At 38.2% G+C, this 27729-nt stretch overlaps 2 protein-coding genes across 3 annotated transcripts in view; one reads left to right on the top strand and one right to left on the bottom strand.

Moving 5' to 3' along the window:
• LOC121376922 (glutamate--cysteine ligase catalytic subunit-like) overlaps positions 1-22763 on the bottom strand; it is a 92361-nt gene extending 69598 nt beyond the window's left edge. The window contains exons 1-5 of one of the 2 annotated variants that reach the window (XM_041504726.1): positions 22340-22763; positions 8862-8971; positions 6322-6441; positions 5534-5599; positions 813-926 (exon numbers count right to left, since the gene is read on the bottom strand). In XM_041504726.1, coding sequence (XP_041360660.1) covers positions 813-926; positions 5534-5599; positions 6322-6441; positions 8862-8971; positions 22340-22489 — 560 coding nt within the window. In that variant the 5' untranslated portion in view covers positions 22490-22763. Of the gene's footprint in view, positions 1-812; positions 927-5533; positions 5600-6036; positions 6065-6321; positions 6442-8861; positions 8972-22339 lie in introns of those variants that run through there. The other variant, XM_041504727.1, reaches the window with a different exon arrangement.
• Positions 22764-25226: 2463 nt separating this feature from the next.
• Positions 25227-27553, top strand: LOC121378116. The gene is made up of 2 exons (XM_041506217.1): positions 25227-26892; positions 27147-27553. Exons 1-2 carry the CDS (start codon positions 25227-25229, stop codon positions 27551-27553), a joined length of 2073 nt encoding a protein of 690 aa, XP_041362151.1.
• Positions 27554-27729: the final 176 nt, after the last annotated feature.

Genomic DNA, 27729 nt, shown 5'->3' with positions numbered 1-27729 from the left:
TTTAATGGGTCATATAAGAATGAAAATGCAATGCCACAAAATGTGTCCCTCCGTTACTGTCAATTTATTGATATACAAATCCATTTAGACTCATTTAATGGATCATATAAGAATGAAAATGCAATGCCACAAAACGTGTCCCTCCGTTACTGTCAATTTATTTTATTAAAAATATACTCAATGAGTGATATACATGTTTATTTCAGATTTGTATTATTGTTTTATACATGTTACCTTCATTTCTGTTGAACTAGTTCCAGTACTGGATGCCTAGCACCACAGATACAAAGAAAAAACAGCACGTCATTTTATGTGATGTGCATTTTATGCCCCGCCGTTAAAAGCCCATTTATGACATTTAAAATAGAGTTGCATTAAATATTTTTATGCATCAGTGTAAAAGAACATATCACCTACAAAACCAATCCAAAGCTAAGTTCTTATGACAAAAACTTAATTCAGTATGAACAATATTTTGTGTAAAGTAGTTAAAATATCCCTGTTGATCTTGCCCATCTGTAGTATTTAAGTAAGCCATTGGTTTCAATTTAGTTGTTATATGTAGTATTAACTGATAACAACTGTCACGGAACGGCTGGATAGATCCCTCGTTTGTTGCATTGAACTGTATGAGGTAATTAATGGTAGTGTGTAACCTACAGTGCTACAGAACGGCTGGATAGATCCCTCGTTTGTTGGATTGAACTGTATGAGGTAATTAATGGTAGTGTGTAACCTACAGTGCTACAGAACGGCTGGATAAATCCCTCGTTTGTTGGATTGATGACTAATATTAAAAGACTGAGTCTTACTTGAATCGTGGGTGTCCACTGTTGATAGCTTCGTCTGGGAAAAACAATGACCTTGAGGCACCTGAAGAAGGATTCGTGTCGTGTGGAGGGTCAGTGAAGTACCCACAACCTAACCTGATGATTCAAACATAGTTTATTGTACTCACAACCTAACCTGATGATTCAAACATAGTTTATTGTACTCACAACCTAACCAGGCGATTCAAACACAGTTTATTGTACTCACAACCTAACCGGGCGATTCAAACACAGTTTATTGTACTCACAACCTAACCGGGCGATTCAAACACAGTTTATTGTACTCACAACCTAACCGGGCGATTCAAACACAGTTTATTGTACTCACAACCTAACCGTATGATTCAAACACAGTTTATTGTACTCACAACCTAACCTGGTGATTCTAACACAGTTTATTGTACTCACAACCTAACCTGGTGATTCAAACACAGTTTATTGTACTCACAACCTAACCGGGTGATTCAAACACAGTTTATTGTACTCACAACCTAACCGGGTGATTCAAACACAGTTTATTGTACTCACAACCTAACCGGGTGATTCAAACACAGTTTATTGTACTCACAACCTAACCGGGTGATTCAAACACAGTTTATTGTACTCACAACCTAACCTGGTGATTCAAACACAGTTTATTGTACTCACAACCTAACCTGGTGATTCTAACACAGTTTATTGTACTCACAACCTAACCTGGTGATTCTAACACAGTTTATTGTACTCACAACCTAACCTGGTGATTCAAACACAGTTTATTGTACTCACAACCTAACCGGGTGATTCAAACACAGTTTATTGTACTCACAAACTAACCGGATGATTCAAACACAGTTTATTGTACTCACAACCTAACCTGGTGATTCTAACACAGTTTATTGTACTCACAACCTAACCTGGTGATTCTAACACAGTTTATTGTACTCACAACCTAACCGGGTGATTCTAACACAGCTTATTGTACTCACAACCTAACCGGGTGATTCAAACACAGTTTATTGTACTCACAACCTAACCGGGTGATTCTAACACAGCTTATTGTACTCACAACCTAACCGGGTGATTCTAACACAGCTTATTGTACTCACAACCTAACCGGGTGATTCTAACACAGCTTATTGTACTCACAACCTAACCGGGTGATTCTAACACAGTTTATTGTACTCACAACCTAACCTGGTGATTGTAACACAGTTTATTGTACCCACAACCTAACCGGGTGATTCAAACACAGTTTATTGTACTCACAACCTAACCGGGTGATTCAAACACAGTTTATTGTACTCACAACCTAACCTGGTGATTCAAACACAGTTTATTGTACTCACAACCTAACCTGGTGATTCAAACACAGTTTATTGTACTCACAACCTAACCTGGTGATTCAAACACAGTTTATTGTACTCACAACCTAACCTGGTGATTCAAACAGTTTATTGTACTCACAACCTAACCTGGTGATTCTAACACAGTTTATTGTACTCACAACCTAACCTGGTGATTCAAACACAGTTTATTGTACTCACAACCTAACCTGGTGATTCAAACATAGTTTATTGTACTCACAACCTAACCGGATGATTCAAACACAGTTTATTGTACTCAAAACCTAACCTGGTGATTCTAACACAGTTTATTGTACTCACAACCTAACCGGGTGATTCAAACACAGTTTATTGTACTCACAACCTAACCTGGTGATTCAAACACAGTTTATTGTACTCACAACCTAACCTGGTGATTCTAACACAGTTTATTGTACTCACAACCTAACCTGGTGATTCTAACACAGTTTATTGTACTCACAACCTAACCTGGTGATTCAAACACAGTGTATTGTACTCACAACCTAACCGGATGATTCAAACAGTTTATTGTACTCACAACCTAACCTGGTGATTCTAACACAGTTTATTGTACTCACAACCTAACCTGGTGATTCTAACACAGTGTATTGTACTCACAACCTAACCGGGTGATTCAAACACAGTTTATTGTACTCACAACCTAACCGGGTGATTCTAACACAGCTTATTGTACTCACAACCTAACCGGGTGATTCTAACACAGCTTATTGTACTCACAACCTAACCGGGTGATTCTAACACAGCTTATTGTACTCACAACCTAACCGGGTGATTCTAACACAGCTTATTGTACTCACAACCTAACCGGGTGATTCTAACACAGTTTATTGTACTCACAACCTAACCTGGTGATTGTAACACAGTTTATTGTACCCACAACCTAACCGGGTGATTCAAACACAGTTTATTGTACTCACAACCTAACCGGGTGATTCAAACACAGTTTATTGTACTCACAACCTAACCTGGTGATTCAAACACAGTTTATTGTACTCACAACCTAACCTGGTGATTCAAACACAGTTTATTGTACTCACAACCTAACCGGGTGATTCAAACACAGTTTATTGTACTCACAACCTAACCTGGTGATTCAAACACAGTTTATTGTACTCACAACCTAACCTGGTGATTCTAACAGTTTATTGTACTCACAACCTAACCTGGTGATTCTAACACAGTTTATTGTACTCACAACCTAACCTGGTGATTCTAACACAGTTTATTGTACTCACAACCTAACCGGGTGATTCTAACACAGCTTATTGTACTCACAACCTAACCGGGTGATTCTAACACAGTTTATTGTACTCACAACCTAACCTGGTGATTCTAACACAGTTTATTGTACTCACAACCTAACCTGGTGATTGTCACATAGTTTATTGTACCCACAACCTAACCGGATGATTCTAACAGTTTATTGTATACAGAATAAAACACCTAACTTTTATACACTTGTTGGGGAGAATATCATGCATTAATTATGATATCACACGTGCAATAACACACGTGTGATACTGACTTAAAGACATACAATTGTCTGTTCCCAGGTGATGACTGTCATATTTATGGCTTATGCAAAACATAGGTAACCCATTTTGACTGCTTACCATGTAAATTTTATGTCCCAAATTTAGAATTAAAAATATATGCAAAACGAAATGTCAGAAAATGTAAATAAATATTTTAAAATCTTCTGAGGCCTCAAAACAAAATTGTGTTTCTCTGTGAACCTGACCCTAAATGTACATGTACCTATATAAAAGGATCAATCATAATTTGCTTGTTGATGTTTTACCTTTTTAAAAAACATTTTAATTAATATATACAGGGAAAAAAGTACACACCACATCTGATTTGGACCCATAAGGTTGAACGTAGTTTTAAAAAACCCTCCCTAACATACATGTACATGTAAGGTTTTCAAAAAACCCTCCCTAACATACATGTACATGTAAGGTTTTCAAAAAAACCTCCCTAACATACATGTACATGTAAGGTTTTCAAAAAACCCTCCCTAACATACATGTACATGTAAGGTTTTTAAAAAACCCTCCCTAACATACATGTACATGTAAGGTTTTTAAAAAACCCTCCCTAACATACATGTACATGTAAGGTTTTCAAAAAAACCTCCCTAACATACATGTACATGTAAGGTTTTCAAAAAACCCTCCCTAACATACATGTACATGTAAGGTTTTTAAAAAACCCTCCCTAACATACATGTACATGTAAGGTTTTCAAAAAACCCTCCCTAACATACATGTACATGTAAGGTTTTTAAAAAACCCTCCCTAACATACATGTACATGTAAGGTTTTCAAAAAAACCTCCCTAACATACATGTACATGTAAGGTTTTCAAAAAACCCTCCCTAACATACATGTACATGTAAGGTTTTTAAAAAACCCTCCCTAACATACATGTACATGTAAGGTTTTCAAAAAACCCTCCCTAACATACATGTACATGTAAGGTTTTCAAAAAACCTTCCTAACATACATGTACATGTAAGGTTTTCAAAAAACCCTCCCTAACATACATGTACATGTAAGGTTTTTAAAAAACCCTCCCTAACATACATGTACATGTAAGGTTTTCAAAAATCAATACGTTCCTGGAAATACATGTCATTTGTTTTGGCCTACAGTCTAGAGCAATTCTAAATAAAAAATTGTATAACAAGTTAATTTCATAAATCTGGTCATCTTTTCAAGTGTATGTGCACTTATTTTAACAATATCAATATATCATACACACACGCCTGTAGCACAACAGCCCGAAATGTCAGCAACACGAATGAACAAGAATAGACATCCATTCCATTGCAAAACATTTATCATGTTCATGATAAATTTCTTAATTTTTGGTGGGGTATAATAATAATATTTTAATAATAGATTTATACTTCAGATCAAAGAACATAATTAAACATAATAGGGGAAGGAGAATTTTATAAAATCCACTAGCCATGGGAACAGTGATTTTAAAAACTGACTAGCCACGATTAAAAATTCACTAGCCCTACTTTACTTTAAAGTAATACAAGTTTATTAAATAATAGTAATAATCACATATGTCACCTAAGGTGGGAGATTGAGCTTAACACCACTTGACACTGGAGGCTTCGGGTGAGGGCAGGATATTCATATTCACAAAATAGACTTAACTGCAACATTTGACAAATGTTTTTCACTAGCCATCGGGCATGGCAATAGTAGTTATTTACTAGCCCAACACTGAATATCACTAGCCATGGGAGTGGGGCTACCATAATCTAGAAGCCATGAGTAAAATAAAAATCTAAGATGGCTAGCAATGGCTACATACCTAGGAAAAACCGTCAACGATAGCGGTACTTCATCTGGTCCCAATGTTTTCTGAATTTCTTCTCGTCTGTTAAAATACAGACATGTATAATAACAAAAAACATTTATTCATTTTTCTTGTGAAATGTATGCAGTACCCCTTGTATTACATGCTCCCAAACAATTACATCTAAATAGTCTCCCTTAGTACTATTTTCTTTACCACTGATCTTTGTGGAAACCACCATTTACTCCAAGTGGTAGCACATTACAATTTTCATGTACTCAAGTTAATTATGTAAACATCATATGAGAGACTGACTAATGTAGAATTATTTATCACAAATATAGGAACATATAAAAACAGCAAAATTGGACACTTGCCACTTTGAGACTGTACCTTTAATTTACCTCGGTTTTATATTGGCCTCGACGAGGTTGAAGTGAGTAATTACAGATTTAATGTACCTCAGTTTCATATTGGCCTCGACAAGGTTGAAGTGAGTAATTACAGATTTAATGTACCTCAGTTTCATATTGGCCTCGACGAGGTTGAAGTGAGTAATTACAGATTTAATGTACCTCAGTTTCATATTGGCCTCGACGAGGTTGAAGTGAGTAATTACAGATTTAATGTACCTCAGTTTCATATTGGCCTCGACGAGGTTGAAGTGAGTAATTACAGATTTAATGTACCTCAGTTTCATATTGGCCTCGACGAGGTTGAAGTGAGTAATTACAGATTTAATGTACCTCAGTTTCATATTGGCCTCGACGAGGTTGAAGTGAGTAATTACAGATTTAATGTACCTCAGTTTCATATTGGCCTCGACGAGGTTGAAGTGCGCCATGAGTCCCCCATACGGCTGGCCCGGCGTTCCCTCTACCATGTAGTCCGCGTACTCCGGCCGCCATGTCGTCGGGTGGTCACTGCAATACATGTGGTCAGAACATAACAACACAACACACAAAACAAGGCAATTAAATATACAATGCCTTTTGTAACCCAAATAACAGTAACACTGGTGTTGTTTTTAAAATGTATCACTTTACATTATGCTATGTTACACTATATGTATGTATTGCTCAAGTCCTGCATGGAATATTAGCTTATGCTAACATGTCACCATCATTAAATAGTCATCATTATTATTACCACCATTGTGATCATCAACACCACCACCACCATGGGTCACACCACCATTATGATCATCAACACCACCACTATGGGTCATCAACACCATTATGATCAACACCACCACTATGGGTCACACCACCATTATGATCATCAACACCACCACTATGGGTCACACCACCATTATGATCATCAACACCACCACTATGGGTCACACCACCATTATGATCAACACCACCACTATGGGTCACACCACCATTATGATCAACACCACCACTATGGGTCACACCACCATTATGATCAACACCACCACTATGGGTCATCAACACCATTATGATCAACACCACCACTATGGGTCATCAACACCATTATTATCAACACCACCACTATGGGTCATCAACACCATTATGATCACCACCACCACTATAGGTCATCAACACCATCATGATCATCACCACCACTATGGGTCATCAACACCATTATGATCAACACCACCACTATGGGTCATCAACACCATTATATAATAATCAACACCACTATGGGTCATCAACACCATCATGATCATCACCACCACTACCATGGGTCATCAACACCACCACGATGCGTCATCATCATGTTATGTTCTTCTGTCCACTCCACCATCATTGGTACATGTTTATCAAAGGTTGTGATATGTGCTGTCCTGTGTGGGAGAAATATATATAAAAGATCCCTTGATGGCAAAAGGTAATGTGTTTCTTCTCGAAAACCAAATGCAGAGTATGACAAATATTTTGAAAAGTCACTAGCCACAGGGCTAGAGGGCTTGTGAAAACCACTAGCCCACCAAAATAAAGCACTAGCCCAAATTCCTGATCAATTATAACTGGATTTTTATATAATTTTTGTAACATTACACATTTACGAGTATAACAGTAAAATAAAACAAGCACTTAAATCATGTTGTAACTTTCAGTTTTGTGTCGTGTCGTACGTTTGGTGTGATCCATCGTCACTGTTCTGTTTCGTGTCATGTTGTACGTTTGGTGTGATCCATCATCACTGTTCTGTTTTGTGTCATGTCGTACGTTTGGTGTGATCCATCATCACTGTTCAGTTTTGTGTCGTGTCGTACGTTTGGTGTGATCCATCATCACTGTTCTGTTTTGTGTCATGTCGTACGTTTGGTGTGATCCATCATCACTGTTCAGTTTTGTGTCGTGTCGTACGTTTGGTGTGATCCATCGTCACTGTTCTGTTTTTGCTTTTGCCCTCCCCCCGGGGAAAAATAATTGAGCAAACTCATGGCTGATATCTAAACCCACTATCAAAATAATTAAATTTAAATGAGGGTACGACAGTGTGACACACGGTAATAGATGGTTCAGTGTATTCAGCAGTGGGTTATACATTTAGGGCCCTACTATTTATGTCGCCAGGAACGGTGATGCCAATTGCTCAAATACAGGGCATTATCCCGTGTCAGACCGATATGAAAAGAATATAACGGCGACATCTAATCCGTTGTTAATTGATGAACAAAAAGGTATCATCTGGTATCGGCAGCTGTGACGCATTAACCAGACCGCTACACGTAATAGGCCAAGCAGAGTCATTGCATGTGCAATTACCATTAAAGTAAATTGTTTTCCTGATTGCCGATAACCACATGTCAGCGACATGTTAAATTAGAAAAATAAAACAAACACTGAAATTCAAAGCATGACTGGGGTTTACTTGATTGAGATTAACCTGTCGTCGTGATTGCTGATTTCCAAGTTCTTAGCTTAAAACATATGTGCGAGATTAACTACCACGTGACGTGTCCAACCAATCAAAACACGCAGAAACTTGAAAGGGAAAAGTAAACAATGCATGCTGTAACTGTGGCAATGCAGAGATAGCATGACCTAGTTCAAGTGGATTATTATTATATACCGATTGCGTTGTTGATACTATTTGATGACAAACGTCACAATCAAATTTATTAAACGAAATTTCAGCCGATTGAGCGATAAGGAGGGGGGTGGAAACCACTAGCCCTGCAGGCTAGTGGTTTTGCATTTCTCACTAGCCCGAACTTAAAAACCACTAGCCACGGCCGTCGGGCTAGCGGATTTGTCGAACTCTGCTAAATGCCAAAAAAAACGTTTGACATCCAATAGCTGATGATAATAAATCATGTGCTCTAGTGGTGTTGTTAAACAAAACAAACTTCAACTTTTTCTGTACTCACTCGGGACACTCCTGTTCTCTTTTCACGAGTTCCGAGAGAACCTTTTGTGTCTTCAGGGTAAGAAGAGCTCTCTTGTTTCTGTGGTCAAACTTCACGAGCTGGTACTCCACCTGAACAGAAAACAAAAGAGACAACAAGTTTTATTTTTAACGATACACTCAACATTTTTATCTATGGTAAGTAATATTATGGTGTCGGCATCTGGTTACGGACCTGCATACAGAAAAAGAGGAAACCTCAACACATTTTTATGTATGGAAATATTATGGTGTCAGCATCTGGTTAAGGATCTGCATACAGAAAAAGAGGAAACCTCAACACCTTTTTAATGTAGGGTAATATTATGGTGTCGGCATCTGGTTAAGGACCTGCATACAGAAAAAGAGGAAACTTCAACACATTTTTATGTATGGTAATATTATGGTGTCGGCATCTGGTTAAGGATCTGCATACAGAAAAAGAGGAAACTTCAACACATTTTTATGTTTGGTAATATTATGGTGTCGGCATCTGGTTACGGATCTGCATACAGAAAAAGAGGAAACCTCAACACATTTTTATGTTTGGTAATATTATGGTGTCGGCATCTGGTTACGGATCTGCATACAGAAAAAGAGGAAACCTCAACACATTTTTATGTTTGGTAATATTATGGTGTCGGCATCTGGTTACGGATCTGCATACAGAAAAAGAGGAAACCTCAACACATTTTTATGTTTGGTAATATTATGGTGTCGGCATCTGGTTAAGGACCTGCATACAGAAAAGGATCGAGAGAGGAAACCTCAACATATTTTTATGTATGGCAACATTATGGTGTCGGCATCTGGTTAAGGATCTGCATGCAGAAAAGGAGAGAAGAAACCCACTTCCACCACTCCATCAGCAGCTAGGGTTTTGTTTAACAACACCACTAGAGCACATTGTTTTTTTAATCATCAGCTACTGGATGTCAAACATTTGGTAATTTTCCTAATGCAGCAAGAGGAAAGCTGCTACATTTTGTTTTTCATTTACAGCAAGGGATCTTTTATATGCATCATCCCACAGTAAGGATTCCACATACCATGGTCTTTGATATACGAGTCAAGGTGCACTGACTGGAACGAGAAATAGCCCAATGGGCCCACTGACGGGGATCAATCCAACACCGACAGCACATCAAGTGAGTGCTTTACCACTGGGCTACATCCCGACCTTGCTAGTGTTCGTGCCAGAAGGCATGATGGGTAATCTGTGTTTCTGACAGAAGGTATGATGGGTAATCTGTGTTTCTGACAGAAGGCATGATGGGTAATCTGTGTTTCTGCCAGTAATAATTGTTTGGGTATGCATGGCGCTATAGAATTGAATGCAACCAGTCAACGGGGTATTTATTGATGTATTAGTCACAAATTTAGTATAAAATCACTTAGCTATTCTATGCAATTTTATATAATTTATACATCGATAAATTCACAAAAATTATAAACAATTTTTAATTTAACTGCTATTTAAATAACATTCAGTTTTCAAGTAAGGTCGTCCAATCAGAACAGAGTATATGGCGCTATGGAATTGAATGCAACCAAAGTCAACGGGGTATTTATTGATGTATTAGTCACAAATTTAGTATAAAATCACTTAGCTATTCTATGCAATTTGATATAATTTATACATCGATAAATTCACAAAAATTATAAACAATTTTTAATTTAACTGCTATTTAGATATCATTCAGTTTTCAAGTAAGGTCGTCCAATCAGAACAGAGTATATGGCGCTATGGAATTGAATGCAACCAAAGTCAACTGTATTACAGTCACAAATTTAGTATAAAATCATTTAGCTATTCTATGCAATTTTATATAATTTATACATCGATAAATTCACAAAAATTAAAAACTGCTATTTAGATAACATTCAGTTTTTAAGTAAGGTCGTCCAATCAGAACAGAGCAAATTGTATAATGTCAGAAAGTTCAAATTTTTCTCTAATTGTTCCTACAGTTTAGACATTTCATTTCAACTTATTTTCATACTTATATCCAATTAAGGTTCAAGCACACTGTCCTGGGAATACACATCAGCTACCTGGGCTGTCTGTCGTGGACAGTGGGTTAGTTGTCAGTCAAAGAGAAGAGGGTGTAGTAGCCTTACACTTACCCATTGAACCCTTAAGAACTCGCTCTGGGTTGGAGCCGGTACTGGGCTGCGAACTCTGTATCTACCAGCCTGTAGTCTGATAGCTTAACCAATGCACCACCGAGTTTAGACAATGGAATATGTTGGTGTTAGGCTTAGTGTTTGTACGTACGTACGTACATACATATATATACATACAGAAAGCAGGTATTGAGTAGGTATTTTAGGTAAAATTAGGAATTTATAAGCTCTATAACCCAATAACCATGACAACAGGTGCAGGCCGGTGTGCATGTGCAGGAGAGGGTTTCTGGTGTTGAAGCCTCCACCTTCCCCACCCCCAATCAAATATTTTTTCTCAGTATATTTTCTGGGGAAGCATGATTCGAACCCCTTATAAACTTCAGTAACCACAGTCCACATCCCCCTAAGCCTCTGCTAAAATTCCTGCACATGCTGTTGAGGTGTATAATCTTAATTATTCAAATAATTTTTAACATCACATTTCACATAATTCTAACCAATCGAATAAATTTTTAAATGTATTAGTTGGTGCCAACCAATTACAGCCAATGATCAGTCCAGAAATAACAAGTCAGCGTGCGATTTTGAGGAGAGTCCGGGAGCCCAAGACTCGCAAAAATCACACAAGACTCTCTAGCTTGGCTAGCATACGAGTGCATGGCTCGCAAAAATCACACAAGACTCTCTAGCTCGGCTAGCATACGAGTCTGCATGGCTCGCAAAAATCACACAAGACTCTCTAGCTTGGCTAGCATATGAGTCTGCATGGCTCGGACACATTATTTGTACAAATTACATTCGTTGCAATGACACAGTCAACATATATCTCACAATCCTGGGAAACCACAGTCTTGAATAGCGATCTTTTCCATGGTTTCAAGCAAAACATTTAGACTTAGTGCATCTTCTGTTCCACTGGAAACACGTGATAGGACTTGCTGGGTTGGTGGCGGGCTCTCAACATTTGTAAATCGGAAGTTCTTATGACACTTAAATTTTTTTAACCAAACTCGCACACTGCAACAGATTCACAATATTAGGCCAGTTATAATGTGCTTCAAGGCCAATTTCAGCCTACTTTAAGTCATCATTCCACACACAAGTGATCTACCACTGGCCTATACATCCCATCCCTTAGACCATGCATGGATTGCTTCAAGGCCAATTTCAGCCTACTTCACACCACACACAAGTGATCTACCACTGGCCTATACATCCCATCACTTAGACCATGCATGGATTGCTTCAAGGCCAATTTCAGCCTACATCACACCACACACAAGTGATCTACCACTGGCCTATACATCCCATCACTTAGACCATGCATGGATTGCTTCAAGGCCAATTTCAGCCTACATCACACCACACACAAGTGATCTACCACTGGCCTATACATCCCATCCCTTAGACCATGCATGGATTGCTTCAAGGCCAATTTCAGCCTACATCACACCACACACAAGTGATCTACCACTGGCCTATACATCCCATCCCTTAGACCATGCATGGATTGCTTCAAGGCCAATTTCAGCCTACATCACACCACACACAAGAGATCTACCACTGGATCTACCATGCATGTGTTGCTTGCCAATTTCAGCCTACATCACACCACACACAAGTGATCTACCATGGACTACATCCCATCCCTTAGACCATGCATGTGTTGCTTCAAGGCCAATTTCAGCCTACATCACACCACACACAAGTGATCTACCATGGACTACATCCCATCCCTTAGACCATGCATGTGTTGCTTCAAGGCCAATTTCAGCCTACATCACACCACACACAAGTGATCTACCATGGACTACATCCCATCCCTTAGACCATGCATGTGTTGCTTCAAGGCCAATTTCAGCCTACATCACACCACACACAAGTGATCTACCATGGACTACATCCCATCCCTTAGACCATGCATGTGTTGCTTCAAGGCCAATTTCAGCCTACATCACACCACACACAAGTGATCTACCATGGACTACATCCCATCCCTTAGACCATGCATGGATTGCTTCAAGGCCAATTTCAGCCTACATCACACCACACACAAGTGATCTACCATGGACTACATCCCATCCCTTAGACCATGCATGTGTTGCTTCAAGGCCAATTTCAGCCTACATCACACCACACACAAGTGATCTACCATGGACTACATCCCATCCCTTAGACCATGCATGGATTGCTTCAAGGCCAATTTCAGCCTACATCACACCACACACAAGTGATCTACCATGGACTACATCCCATCCCTTAGACCATGCATGGGTTGCTTCAAGGCCAATTTCAGCCTACATCACACCACACACAAGTGATCTACCATGGACTACATCCCATCCCTTAGACCATGCACGGGTTGCTTCAAGGCCAATTTCAGCCTACATCACACCACACACAAGTGATCTACCATGGACTACATCCCATCCCTTAGACCATGCACGGGTTGCTTCAAGGCCAATTTCAGCCTACATCACACCACACACAAGTGATCTACCATGGACTACATCCCATCCCTTAGACCATGCACGGGTTGCTTCAAGGCCAATTTCAGCCTACATCACACCACACACAAGTGATCTACCATGGACTACATCCCATCCCTTAGACCATGCACGGGTTGCTTCAAGGCCAATTTCAGCCTACATCACACCACACACAAGTGATCTACCATGGACTACATCCCATCCCTTAGACCATGCACGGGTTGCTTCAAGGCCAATTTCAGCCTACATCACACCACACACAAGTGATCTACCATGGACTACATCCCATCCCTTAGACCATACATGGACGAGTTAAAGTTTGTTTTTCTTTAACGACACCACTGGAGCACATTGATTTATTAATCATCGGCTGTTGGATTTCAAACATTATGTAATTGCGACAGTCTTAGAGAGGAAACCCGCTACATTTTTCCATTAGTAGCAAGGGATCTATACTATGCACCATCCCACAGACAGCACAGCACATACCACGGTCTTTAATTCATATACCAGTGATAGTGCACTGGCTGGAATGAGAATTAACCCAATTAATGGGCCTAACAATGTTGATTGATACTAGACTGACTGTGTATCAGGCGAGTACTCTACCACTGGTCTACATCCGATCACTCCGGCAATGGATGCAAGCCAGCTATCACTGGTCTACGTCCGATCACTGTGGCGATGGATGCAAGCCAGCTACTAGCTGTGAAGAGATTTAGTCACTGGCTATTGGATGTCATACTTTGGTAATTTTGACATTTAGACTTAATGATACATCAGGCAAATTAACACTTTATCAATGGGCTTACGTCCCACCATAAGCAACTAAAATGTGTTGTTATTGGGGTTTTGTTGTTATTTTTCATAAATTATCTTTCAAACTGGAAGTACGTTTTGACAATAGTGATATACATATTGTACACACGTGCTTACAGGAAAACAGCCCAGAATGCCAATACCATGATCTGAACAACCCAAACAAAAATTGCAAGCTTAATAAATAGCTGGTAACAACCTTGCGGCAAGGTAGTAACTACCGCGTTTCGAGCTAGTATTTGGAACCTTTTTACAACCTTGCCGCAAGCTTGCGACGAGCTTCTTGCAAGCTTGCGACGAGCTTCTTGCAACCTTGCGACGAGCTTCCTGCAAGCTTATTCAGTTTAAGCTAGTATTTGGAACCTTTTTACAACCTTGCTGCAAGCTTGCGACGAGCTTCCCGCAAGCTTATTCAGTTTAAGCTAGTATTTGGAACCTTTTTACAACCTTGCTGCAAGCTTGCGACGAGCTTCCCGCAAGCTTGCGACAAGCTACCCGCACGCTTGCGACGAGCTTCCCGCAAGCTTGCAACAAGCTTCCTGCAAGCTTGCGACGATCTCCCTACAAGCTTGCATCAGTGGCAGCCATCTTGCATCTTGTATAATTCTTTAAAAAAACAACAATGGTTTTAAAGTGAAAAACATGAACAGTTAAAACAAAAAAATAGGTGCTACATGTTGTCAGATACTTAGGCTACAAAATTAGTTTACCTGTCTGATAGACATGTTCCATTTATGTGGGATAGTCTTGACTAAACTAATATGCTAAAAAGCTCCTGGTCCTATATTCTTCTTCTTCTTGTTTTAGGTTATATTCCTCCACTATCTGGAGATCCACACTGTGGTGTAAAGTCATTTGTTTGTTTCTTCTGTTTTCTTTTTTCTCCTGTTCCACCAAGCAGGATTCAACCAAACTTGGTCCAAATGATCCTCTTATAGACCTGACCAAGTGTTGTTATTTTTCAGGACAATAAAAATTCCAAGATGGCCGCCCTGGCCTCTGAATAACTGAGACATTTTTAACTTTTACTATTGTATTATCATTCGTATGTATTAATATTAATTTTGTTTTAATTATTATTGTAAATACTATGTAAATATGTAACATGTATGTTTGGTTGTTTAGCCACTGTTCCCACTGAATTTGATAAATCATATGAGAAGTTATGAATTAAAAAAAAAATAACCATGAAAATTATTTGGACTTAGCTTTTTCTCCACAAGTGTAGACATGCTTTCACAGTTGAAGCTAGATATACATGCAGCAAGCTTACAAAAATGAAAACATGCTTGCGGGAAGCTTGCACAGTTGAAGATATGCATGCAGCAAGCTTGCAAAATGAAAACATGCTTGCGGGAAGCTTGCACAGTTGAAGATATGCTTGCAGCAAGCTAGCAAAAATGAAAACATGCTTGCGGGAAGCTTGCACAGTTGAAGATATGCTTGCAGCAAGCTAGCAAAAATGAAAACATGCTTGCGGGAAGCTTGCACAGTTGAAGATATGCATGCAGCAAGCTTGCGCATGCTTTCACAAATGAAAACATGCATGCGGCAAGCTTGCAGAAATACTGACTACCTTACGCGAGCTAAATGTTAGCTTGCAAATAGCTTGCATTGCTTGTACTACCTTGTAACAACCTTGCAACAACCTAGCCGCAAGCATGCATTTTTGTTTGGGAAGAAGGAACATCTCATTCTAAATGGAATGTTAAAAATATATCATGTTAATCATAAACTCTTTCATTTCTTTACGAGGAGTATATATATATATATATAAATATTAACAACAGCAGCAAGAGGTCACAGGTCATTTTATGTTCCCATAAAAGCGACTCATGCATACAACATACAATGTCATGTATATATAGGCTCTTTCAGCTACGATCGATTCGCCACTATGGGTACAGGTATCCCACAGTCTGTCACCATGGTTAACCACACAACATGTCATTGAATTCACACACTTGTACCTCTGTCTCACTTCACTGATTACTTACATGGACAATGTATTTAATAGCATGCTTTACGACCACGAATACATGACAGAATATATGTATTTATGTATTGGATATGAAGCAGCTGGCTGGCCAATACCATAGATATTTCTTCAAACATACATACACACAGGCAAAACCTCGCATTTTTCCACTTGCAAGCTTATCTATGTTATTTATGGGGGGAAAAAGTTTCTTTTAAAATCTTCATTTGCAGTACGTGTTACGTATGCATAAATTAATTAATTTGAAAATTCAGGGAATATTTGTTTTATTCAGTATTGCACCCTGCTTCACAATATGCTTATTTCCTATATTACATTAAAAAGTTTGTTTGTGTTGTTTAAACTTAAAAACACCACTGGAGCACATTGATTAATCAATCATCGGCTACTGGATGTCAAACATTTGGTAATTCTAACTCGTAGTTATCAGAGGAAACCTGCTACATTTTTCCTAATGCAGCAAAGGATCTTTTATATGGACTTTCCCACAGACAGGAAACACATACCACGACCTTTGACCAGCTGTGGTGCACTGGTAGGAACGAGAAAATATCCAATCAGTTGAATGGATCCACTGAGGTGGTTCAATCCTGCAATGCAAGCACCTCATGACAGCACTCAACTGACTGAGCCAAATCCCACCCCTATATGACATTAAATGTATGTAAAGAAAGAAAGAAATGTTTTATTTAACAATGCACTCAACACATTTTATTTACAGTTATTTTCACTAGTCCACCCGACAAATATATCTACAAATCTACTTGTCCACCAATACTTTCACTTGTCCAAATAAGTTGTTAGTTTCATTAAAGTGCAAGGATGTTAGTTTTGATTCTTCAAAATGAAACTGCATTCAACATTTTCACTTGTCCACTGTACAACCACTGAGGTACATATTGCTTGTCACTGTACAACCACTGAGGTACATATTGCTTGTCACTGTACAACCACTGAGGTACATATTGCTTGTCACTGTACAACCACTGAGGTACATATTGCTTGTCACTGTACAACCACTGAGGTACATATTGCTTGTCCACTGTACAACCACTGAGGTACATATTGCTTGTCACTGTACAACCACTGAGGTACATATTGCTTGTCACTGTACAACCACTGAGGTACATATTGCTTGTCACTGTACAACCACTGAGGTACATATTGCTTGTCACTGTACAACCACTGAGGTACATATTGCTTGTCACTGTACAACCACTGAGGTACATATTGCTTGTCACTGTACAACCACTGAGGTACATATTGCTTGTCACTGTACAACCACTGAGGTACATATTGCTTGTCACTGTACAACCACTGAGGTACATATTGCTTGTCCACTGTACAACCACTGAGGTACATATTGCTTGTCACTGTACAACCACTGAGGTACATATTGCTTGTCACTGTACAACCACTGAGGTACATATTGCTTGTCCACTGTACAACCACTGAGGTACATATTGCTTGTCCGAGCAGATTTTCACTTGTCAGGACAGACTGACAAGTGCTAATTTCGAACCCTGTCTACATTGTGATTCGTTTGGCTGCACATTATATATATGCGACCATTGCTTTCATTTGGTGACTAAACAATTTGAAAAAATAAAAGTAGGCACCATCTGGTTCCAAGAACAGGAAGGAAGGAAACGTTTTATTTAACGATGCACTGAACACATTTTATTTACGGTTATATGGCATCAGACATATGGTTAAGGACCACACAGATATTGAGAGGAAACCCGCTGTCGCCATGTCATGGCCTACTCTTTTTGATTAGCAGCAAGGGATCCTTTATATGCACCATCCCACAGACAGGATAGCACATACCACAGCATTTGTTACACCAGTTATGGAGCATGTGGTATCAGTTACATATAACTAGTTGTCTACCGAGTAGTATAGATTGCTATTTGTAAAGTATATGACATCATGAGGTGACAAACCATCCTAGCCAGCATGGCCGCCGACTGCATTTATCATCATTTTAATAAATCATTATCGAACTCATCTATGTCCATCCTTGAAAGAACAGAGCACTGGCTGGAACGAGAAATAGCCCAATGGGGCCACCGATCATAAACCAACCACACATCAAGCGAACACTTTACCACTGGTTCCAAGACAAAGCTATTAACACAAAGAGCTGGCACATCAAGCGAACACTTTACCACTGGTTCCAAGACAAAGCTATTAACACAAAGAGCTGGCACATCAAGCGAACACTTTACCACTGGTTCCAAGACAAAGCTATTAACACAAAGAGCTGGCACATCAAGCGAACACTTTACCACTGGTTCCAAGACAAAGCTATTAACACAAAGAGCTGGCACATCAAGCGAACACTTTACCACTGGTTCCAAGACAAAGCTATTAACACAAAGAGCTGGCACATCAAGCGAACACTTTACCACTGGTTCCAAGACAAAGCTATTAACACAAAGAGCTGGCACATCAAGCGAACACTTTACCACTGGTTCCAAGACAAAGCTATTAACACAAAGAGCTGGCACATCAAGCGAACACTTTATCACTGGTTCCAAGACAAAGCTATTAACACAAAGAGCTGGCACATCAAGCGAACACTTTATCACTGGTTCCAAGACAAAGCTATTAACACAAAGAGCTGGCACATCAAGCGAACACTTTATCACTGGTTCCAAGACAAAGCTATTAACACAAAGAGCTGGCACATCAAGCGAACACTTTATCACTGGTTCCAAGACAAAGCTATTAACACAAAGAGCTGGCACATCAAGCGAACACTTTACCACTGGTTCCAAGACAAAGCTATTAACACAAAGAGCTGGCACATCAAGCGAACACTTTACCACTGGTTCCAAGACAAAGTTATTAACACAAAGAGCTGGCACATCAAGCGAACACTTTACCACTGGTTCCAAGACAAAGCTATTAACACAAAGAGCTGGCACATCAAGCGAACACTTTATCACTGGTTCCAAGACAAAGCTATTAACACAAAGAGCTGGCATAGTGAATCTCTAGTCTTTGTAACTTATATGTAATTTGTGTTATATTTGCTGTTCAATGCATTATATGCAGGTTTCACGTAACTGCTTAGATTACACAAATATAATTCACACACCAAACAATTGGTATGGGTAAAAAATACCAACGTTCAATTAGCTAAAACATTTAATATTGTGTCCTGCAGTTCACTACATGTATAAATAAAAAATATTCATTAGGCTATGCACCTGCCACATATTTCAAAATCTTGGGTACCTAACCCAAAATCAATTCACAAGATTTGTACAACTATAGGTACTGTAACCGATTGTTTAGTGAAATTTTGCAGGCCTTAATCTAGAATTAAACATGTCGGAGAAGTCACTTCTCCCTTCCCAGGTGTAAGGGGAGAATTTAAGTTTGATAAAAATAAGTGAACATTTATCGGTACATTCCGTAATGTTTCGCCATGTTCAATTGGAAAAATTCTAAATTATACACTGGGTTCTTATCGTAATATTTTGATATAAAATAATATATCCAGTAATAAAATTTATTAACAAAACGATGGTTTCATTAAAAATGTGATATTATTAAGTAGTTGATAATACATGTATGTTGTTATGTTAAGTTAAAATGAATAATAATTAGTACATGGATGCACGGTCTGGCATTACTGAAATGAAAGTGGCACAGGATTAACATTGTTTGACTGGTCACAGAAAATGGCGTGACATGTGTCAGTGTACACCACTATAGCACATTCGTTTAGTAAGCAACTGGCTATTAGAGGTCAAACATTCGGTTCCGTAATCTTTTACTCTCAGTCTAAGATTTGTCCAATATATAGCTGCAAGGTAGGGAAGATAATACATGTCAACTCTTACGGATCACCCGTAAGATTTACAGATTTTTTAACATTTGACAGTCTTACGGGCTTAGGACATATTCCTTACGGGTAACATGCATTTTCAGGTTTTTATTTTTTTCATTATTATTATTTTTACATGACTCATTATCATCTAAGTAAGCCATCCTTCGTGATTTTCATTGTCCTTTCATGAATCGGAAAACGGCAATTTTGTCGTGTTTACTTTGGACAAGAGGTGTCACCTAACGGATATATGTGCACTAATCAAAGTCTCACGTGATCTTTTGTGCACGCCACGCCGAGCGGGAAAGCAACATTGTTTGTGTTGTGTGTAAGCCGTGTTGGGGATCTAATAAAATTGTACTTGTTAATAGTCTCGATTTTCATTTTCATGTTGTCTTGAATTTAAAATCAGTTCCCCGTCCTTTTGCAGCTCGCTTATGGATTTCTTATGGATTTTTGTCCACAATCTTACAGGTGTTGATCAGTAAAACTTGGCATCTATGGGGAAGAGTTCCACCCACCAAACACAAGTTAGTGTTACAGTTAGCAATATAACTAACTCTTTCTGCTTGTCACAAGTACCTAACCAAAACATGCCCATATTTAGGTCACAATGCAGCTCAAACAACGCCAAATTCTACAATTGCGAATTTCAAAAACAATTGGCAAATTTTATTTTGAATCGGCGAAATAATTTTTTCACTTTCATAGATAATTTGGCAAAATGTTCCATTGACCCAGAGTTAGCCCTGTAAGGCCAAGAGAATGAAAGTTATAGATTTGCATCGGAACACTCTTAAAAACACATGAGGCTTTTTTTCACTTTTCATTATTTTTATTGATCTATTATTTCCATAGTAGATTGAAGTCCAAATGAGGTCGACACTTCAAGAGTTCAGCAATTTTCGTCAATGTTTGGAATATACTGCTTCCTGCTTGAGGATTCAATGCTCTACTGGGTTACACTTCAGAAGTTATGACGGAGATGGCAGTTTTGGCGCGAAGGACCTCGTAGACATTACCACTATTGACGATTTGAAATTTGAATTTGTGTGATGATCATTAAGTGCCTGTTTTTGTGTAAATAATGAATTTTTTTTTAAATAATGAAAATATTCAGCAGTACCTTTCACGGCACGCGGGCGGTGGACGCAAATCTATAACTTTCATTCTCATGGCCTAATGCACCCTATTTATCGTAATAGTTTTGGTCATAATGCACCTATATCAAAGGTCATGGTGTGTGCTGTCCTGTTCAGATGTGGGAAAGTGCACATACATGTATGTATAAGATACCTTGCGGAAAGATTTCCAAATGTTCCAGCATTTAGTTCATTCAGGCTTAGGTTAAGGTTTAGTGATAGTATTAGCATGCATGCATGGGAAAGAGTTCGACCATTACCCCTTTATAATAGACCATATCAAAGGTTCTATTGACTAACCCTAGTCATTGAAATCCATAGAAGGGGGGTGGGGGGTACGGGTCGAACTCATGACTATTGTCCGAACCAAATTGTTAACAACTACAAAAAATTACTCTCCTACCTTTAATTGCCGTTAGATTTCCTCCAAAGTTTGTCCAGACACAAATCGCAAAAAAACACACTACAAATATACAGATTCCACACATGAGACTGCAATGACGTCGCCGATATTGTCTTTGCTGAGATTGCATAGGGAAAAATACATTCAGTTTTCTGCCGTCTGCCATGTCACATACTTTGGAGGCTTTCACCGGGATCAGGCTAAAATGGAACCACTACCAAAACGGAACCATTAATATGAAATCGATGATCTCTAGTGGTATCATTAAAATAATAATAATAATAAAAAAATAAAAATATGAAGTCATCACGTTTGCTTTTATATCATAACATGTTATGACGTTGTTAGATTAAGTCCTATCCTTTCACCCCTCTTGAAGAATATTCCATAAAAAGTCAAAATGGCAGATGATTATACAAAATTACATGCTTTTTTCCCTATGCGCTCTCAGCAAAGTCGATATAGGTGACATGGTTATCATCTGGTATGTGGAATCTGTGTCATTGTAATGGTTTTTTCAAGATTTGTGTCTGGGAAAACTTTGGAGGAAATCTAACGGCAATTAAAGGTAGGAGAGTAATTTTTCGTAGTTGTTAACAATTTGGTTCGGACAGTAAGTTGTCAACCTGCCTCACCTCATCACCCCAGTACAGCACGTCCCTCGTTCGTTCACGCAGTTTCTTGTACTGGTTGATGAACTGTCGAATGCCGTGTCTTCTCACGTGGTCGGCGTGTTTCTTCGTCTCTGCCCACGAGTATGGCGTTCCCTCCGTCAGCAAACCCATTCTTCTTAGTTCAATTCAAAATACAACTCGGCAACTTCACCGATCGCCAATACGAACAACTGATCACAGAATGTGCAATGTCATTGCTCATATATTATCTCATTGTTGACATAGCTTAGCCTAGAAATGAAAACGCAAATTGTAACAAGATCTACTGCACCAAGTAGGGTAGATTGGTGATATTCCGACCCTACGTGTAAACCCGACCCCTTCGGATTTTCCTTAATTAAATAGTGTTTCGGCAACCGTTCTTTCAGACCAACGGATGTATTCCTTTCATAACAAAGGTACCTTCAACCTCCCAATGAAAAGCACCGTTACAAACCATCTTTAGTCTTTACTATTCATGCGTACTTGCTCGATCTTTTCTTCCGGCTGTCTGCTAGCATTCAAGCAACTTTTAGAAGACTGAGCAACGTTGGAAAAATCCACATCGGAGGTATACAATCCGACAATAAAATTTATTATGAAATTGTTTATGCAATAAAATCACTTAACATAATGTAAATATGTGCTTATTTTTCAAGAAAAAATGCATTAACAACAAGTTACATTTAAATTTCAAAAGGGGTCGGATTTATCCTGCTATTTTTTTTAGGAGGCTTAAATGCGACCCCATATCAATTATTTTTGCAAAAACCTGGAGGTCAGTTATAGTTAATAATATATCTACAACATTGAGGAATTTCAAGTAAATAAACAAAAACCTGGAGGTCAGTTATAGTTAATAATATATCTACAACATTGAGGAATTTCAAGTAAATAAACAAAAACCTGGAGGTCAGTTATAGTTAATAATATATCTACAACATTGAGGAATTTCAAGTAAATAAACAAAAACCTGGAGGTCAGTTATAGTTAATAATATATCTACAACATTGAGGAATTTCAAGTAAATAAACAAAAAACCTGGAGGTCAGTTATAGTTAATAATATATCTACAACATTGAGGAATTTCAAGTAAATAAACAAAAACCTGGAGGTCAGTTATAGTTAATAATATATCTACAACATTGAGGAATTTCAAGTAAATAAACAAAAACCTGGAGGTCAGTTATAGTTAATAATATATCTACAACACTGAGGAATTTCAAGTAAATAAACAAAAACCTGGAGGTCAGTTATAGTTAATAATATATCTACAACATTGAGGAATTTCAAGTAAATAAACAAAAACCTGGAGGTCAGTTATAGTTAATAATATATCTACAACATTGAGGAATTTCAAGTAAATAAACAAAAACCTGGAGGTCAGTTATAGTTAATAATATATCTACAACATTGAGGAATTTCAAGTAAATAAACAAAAACCTGGAGGTCAGTTATAGTTAATAATATATCTACAACATTGAGGAATTTCAAGTAAATAAACAAAAACCTGGAGGTCAGTTATAGTTAATAATATATCTACAACATTGAGGAATTTCAAGTAAATAAACAAAAACCTGGAGGTCAGTTATAGTTAATAATATATCTACAACATTGAGGAATTTCAAGTAAATAAACAAAAACCTGGAGGTCAGTTATAGTTAATAATATATCTACAACACTGAGGAATTTCAAGTAAATAAACAAAAACCTGGAGGTCAGTTATAGTTAATAATATATCTACAACATTGAGGAATTTCAAGTAAATAAACAAAAACCTGGAGGTCAGTTATAGTTAATAATATATCTACAACATTGAGGAATTTCAAGTAAATAAACAAAAACCTGGAGGTCAGTTATAGTTAATAATATATCTACAACATTGAGGAATTTCAAGTAAATAAACAAAAACCTGGAGGTCAGTTATAGTTAATAATATATCTACAACATTGAGGAATTTCAAGTAAATAAACAAAAACCTGGAGGTCAGTTATAGTTAATAATATATCTACAACATTGAGGAATTTCAAGTAAATAAACAAAAACCTGGAGGTCAGTTATAGTTAATAATATATCTACAACATTGAGGAATTTCAAGTAAATAAACAAAAACCTGGAGGTCAGTTATAGTTAATAATATATCTACAACATTGAGGAATTTCAAGTAAATAAACAAAAACCTGGAGGTCAGTTATAGTTAATAATATATCTACAACATTGAGGAATTTCAAGTAAATAAACAAAAACCTGGAGGTCAGTTATAGTTAATAATATATCTACAACATTGAGGAATTTCAAGTAAATAAACAAAAACCTGGAGGTCAGTTATAGTTAATAATATATCTACAACATTGAGGAATTTCAAGTAAATAAACAAAAGAAGAGCTTATAGAATGTCTATAAAATACATACATTTAAAAATAAAAACAAAACAAAAAAACAACAACGAAAAAACGATCCCTAAGTCCATTAAACAAAAAGTGAAAGTTTGTTTTGTTTAACGACACCACTAGAGTACATTGATTAATTAATAATCTGCTAATGGCAGTAAAACATTTGCTAAGCTTAATTCTGACGCGTAGTCATCAGAGGAAACCTACATTATTCCATTAGCTGCAAGAGCTCTTTTACATGCACGTTCACACAGACAGGACAGCACATACCACGGTCTTTGATATACCAGTCGTGATGCACTGGTTGGAACAAAACAAAGCAAAAGTCAATCAGTTGGACAGGTCCACGGATGTGATTTGATCCTGAGACTCAAACACCTCAGGCAAGCATATTAACATATTAAACAACAACAACAACAACAAAATTAAAGATTTTATCAGTAGGCCTAATTTCCGTTAATTTAATTTAATAGGATATGGTACCAAATAAAACTATGCGATACGATCGAAAGAATTTGGATGATGCAGTGACCGCGGTGCGAACCCGGTTGATGGGATATAAAAAAGCAAGCAAAGTGTTTGGAGTCCCTAAAACAACTATCATCGACCACGTTTGCGGCCGATATACAAGTGGTTCGAGGCCTGGAAGACCGCCTGTTCTGCCACCAAAGATTGAAGAAGCTCTGATAAAGAAGGTCATAGAAGCTGCCAACAAAGGTTTCGGCATCAGAAAAAAACAACTGCTACTTAAAGTGTTGCGCCTTTGTACATCTTTGAAAATTAAGACCCCTTTTAAAAATGGTTGCCCCGGGGATGATTGGTGGCAGGGTTTAAAAATGCGCCACCCAGAGCTTGTACTTAGAAAGCCCGAGAAGTTGACAACTTCTCGTGCTAGAATGCTTAACCGCCCTGTCGTTCAAAAATATTTTGATGAGCTAAATACTGTCATGAATACTCTTGACATTACAAAAAAGCCCCATCTCATTTGGAATTTAGATGAGACTGGAAAACAGTTCGAGCACACCCCAGTACACATATGTTCAGCAAAAGGGAAACGTAATGTAACGAGCAGGGTTTCAAACTCTAGGGAGAATATTACTGTGTTAGCATGCGTAAATGCATGTGGTCAGGCAATGCCTCCCATGTGTGTTTGCAAGGGAAAAACCGAAAAATCACTCCGTCCTTTTGCCACTCTTGACGCTCCAGAGGGGACTTTTTGGACTTATCAAGAGAGGGCGTGGATGTGTGATGTCATTGGGGAGGAATGGTTCCGGGAAGTATTTCTCAAGCACTGTGGCCCTGAGCGGCCACAGCTCTTGATCCTTGACTCCCATAGTTCCCATGAGGTAATTGGCTTGCTTGAAAATGCAGCAGAAGAGAACATTTCAATATTGGCTTTGCCACCCCACACCACACATGCATTGCAGCCACTTGATAAGGCAGTTTTTGGCCCTTTTTCTAAGGCATATAACAGAACCTGCACGGAGTTCCTTTCCGAACATCCGTCGCATGTTATTAATAAAGCAACTTGGCCACGTATTTTCCGGAAAGCATGGGATGACGGTATTACTTGTGAAAACATCACAGCAGGCTTTCGCTCCACCGGTATTTATCCACTTAACCCAAAGGCCGTCTCAGAATCCCTTTTTGCACCATCTTTGGCATTTGATAAACCTCTTCCACAACCACAAACATCCAAATCAAACCACACATTGTCTAGTCCTACAGGCCCGTCTATTGATTCATTTGACAAAGAATTAGTCAATGACACTGCCAATATCAAAGAATCAACATCTTCAGACTCCGCAATGTCAGACACATCTAGATCCGAAAGTTCACCAACTCTAAATTCCATCAACTCGGAGCCTGAAGATGCTGACCTCTCTGCACTGGCGATGTCTGTTCTTATGGGGAATGATGATCAATTAGCATTGTCGCCTGCAGTTTTGTCTTCAGAACTGCCAGCTACTTGTGTACCATCTTCTGCTGGGTCTTTGTTAGAAAACCTATCAATGGGAGGCTCCACTTTAGATCATGTTACTTGGAACTTGGAGTTAGACAATATATTTTCACTGCCAAAGGTAGCTGCAGACATGTCTGCTAAGTCAAAGCGTTCATTAACAGGACACAGAATTCTTACCAGTGAACAGGTTCTAGCACAAAAAAGGGCAGCAATAGAGGACAAAACAAGAAAATTACAACAAAAAGCGGAACGCAAAAGGAAAGTTGAATTAAAAAAAAATCAAATGAACACCAAAATTGTCTGTAGCTATTTATGCTTTTAAACGAAAGTGGCATATGTCACAGAAACTTTATCCATTTCACTCTTGACCGTTTCCTTGTTTAATGAAAGGTATGTCTTTCATCTTTGATTATGTTTTTCTCGTGTTTTACAGAATTGATCATCATGAAAAATGTTATAATAAGACCTGTGTATGCAGTTGGCATGAGCCACTATGGTCAGAGGGAACTGCGGGTAGGATGTATTTATCAAGCTAGAAGAGATGCAGTGAATGTGTATGATTCCAACGCTGTTGCAATATTTGATGGTGAACGCAAAGTTGCATACTTTAACAGGAACTCTGCTCGGTTAATTTCTAAATTCATGGACGAACATACTTCTTCAAGGGGTATATTTTACTTGAAAGCTTCGGTGCCGGCTGAATTTATAAATAGACGAACGGGCTTCAGACAGAGGTGTTCCTTTGGTTTTAAATGTCGTGACGACAAAGTTGCTATTGTGCAAAATCTTTTTAACTTGGCTTCCTGTGGTCAGTCTCTGACCATTGTCAACGGACGTTAAAAACACACACTGCCCATACATGATAGATATATATTGTTAATGCATGTTGACTGTTAAAAATACCAAAGTTTAATTAGTTTTCTATGTTTAATGATGTTCAGCTATTTCAATAGTGATGTAGATTATAACAGTAATATGTGATATGTGATATGTTTTGACTTGAAGATATTTTCACA

The sequence above is a fragment of the Gigantopelta aegis genome, chromosome 7 (assembly GCF_016097555.1).
Source record: "Gigantopelta aegis isolate Gae_Host chromosome 7, Gae_host_genome, whole genome shotgun sequence".
NCBI lineage: Eukaryota > Metazoa > Mollusca > Gastropoda > Neomphalida > Peltospiridae > Gigantopelta > Gigantopelta aegis.
Note: the sequence above shows the minus strand (reverse complement) of the source record. Positions and strands in the feature narration are given on the sequence as shown.

Bases quoted from the DNA above. Each gene is read 5' to 3' on its own strand.
- LOC121378116 (XM_041506217.1), top strand. From the start codon at position 25,227: ATGGTACCAAATAAAACTATGCGATACGATCGAAAGAATTTGGATGAT. The intron at 26,893-27,146 runs GTGAACAGGTTC...CGTGTTTTACAG, and splicing joins AGGACACAGAATTCTTACCA to AATTGATCATCATGAAAAAT.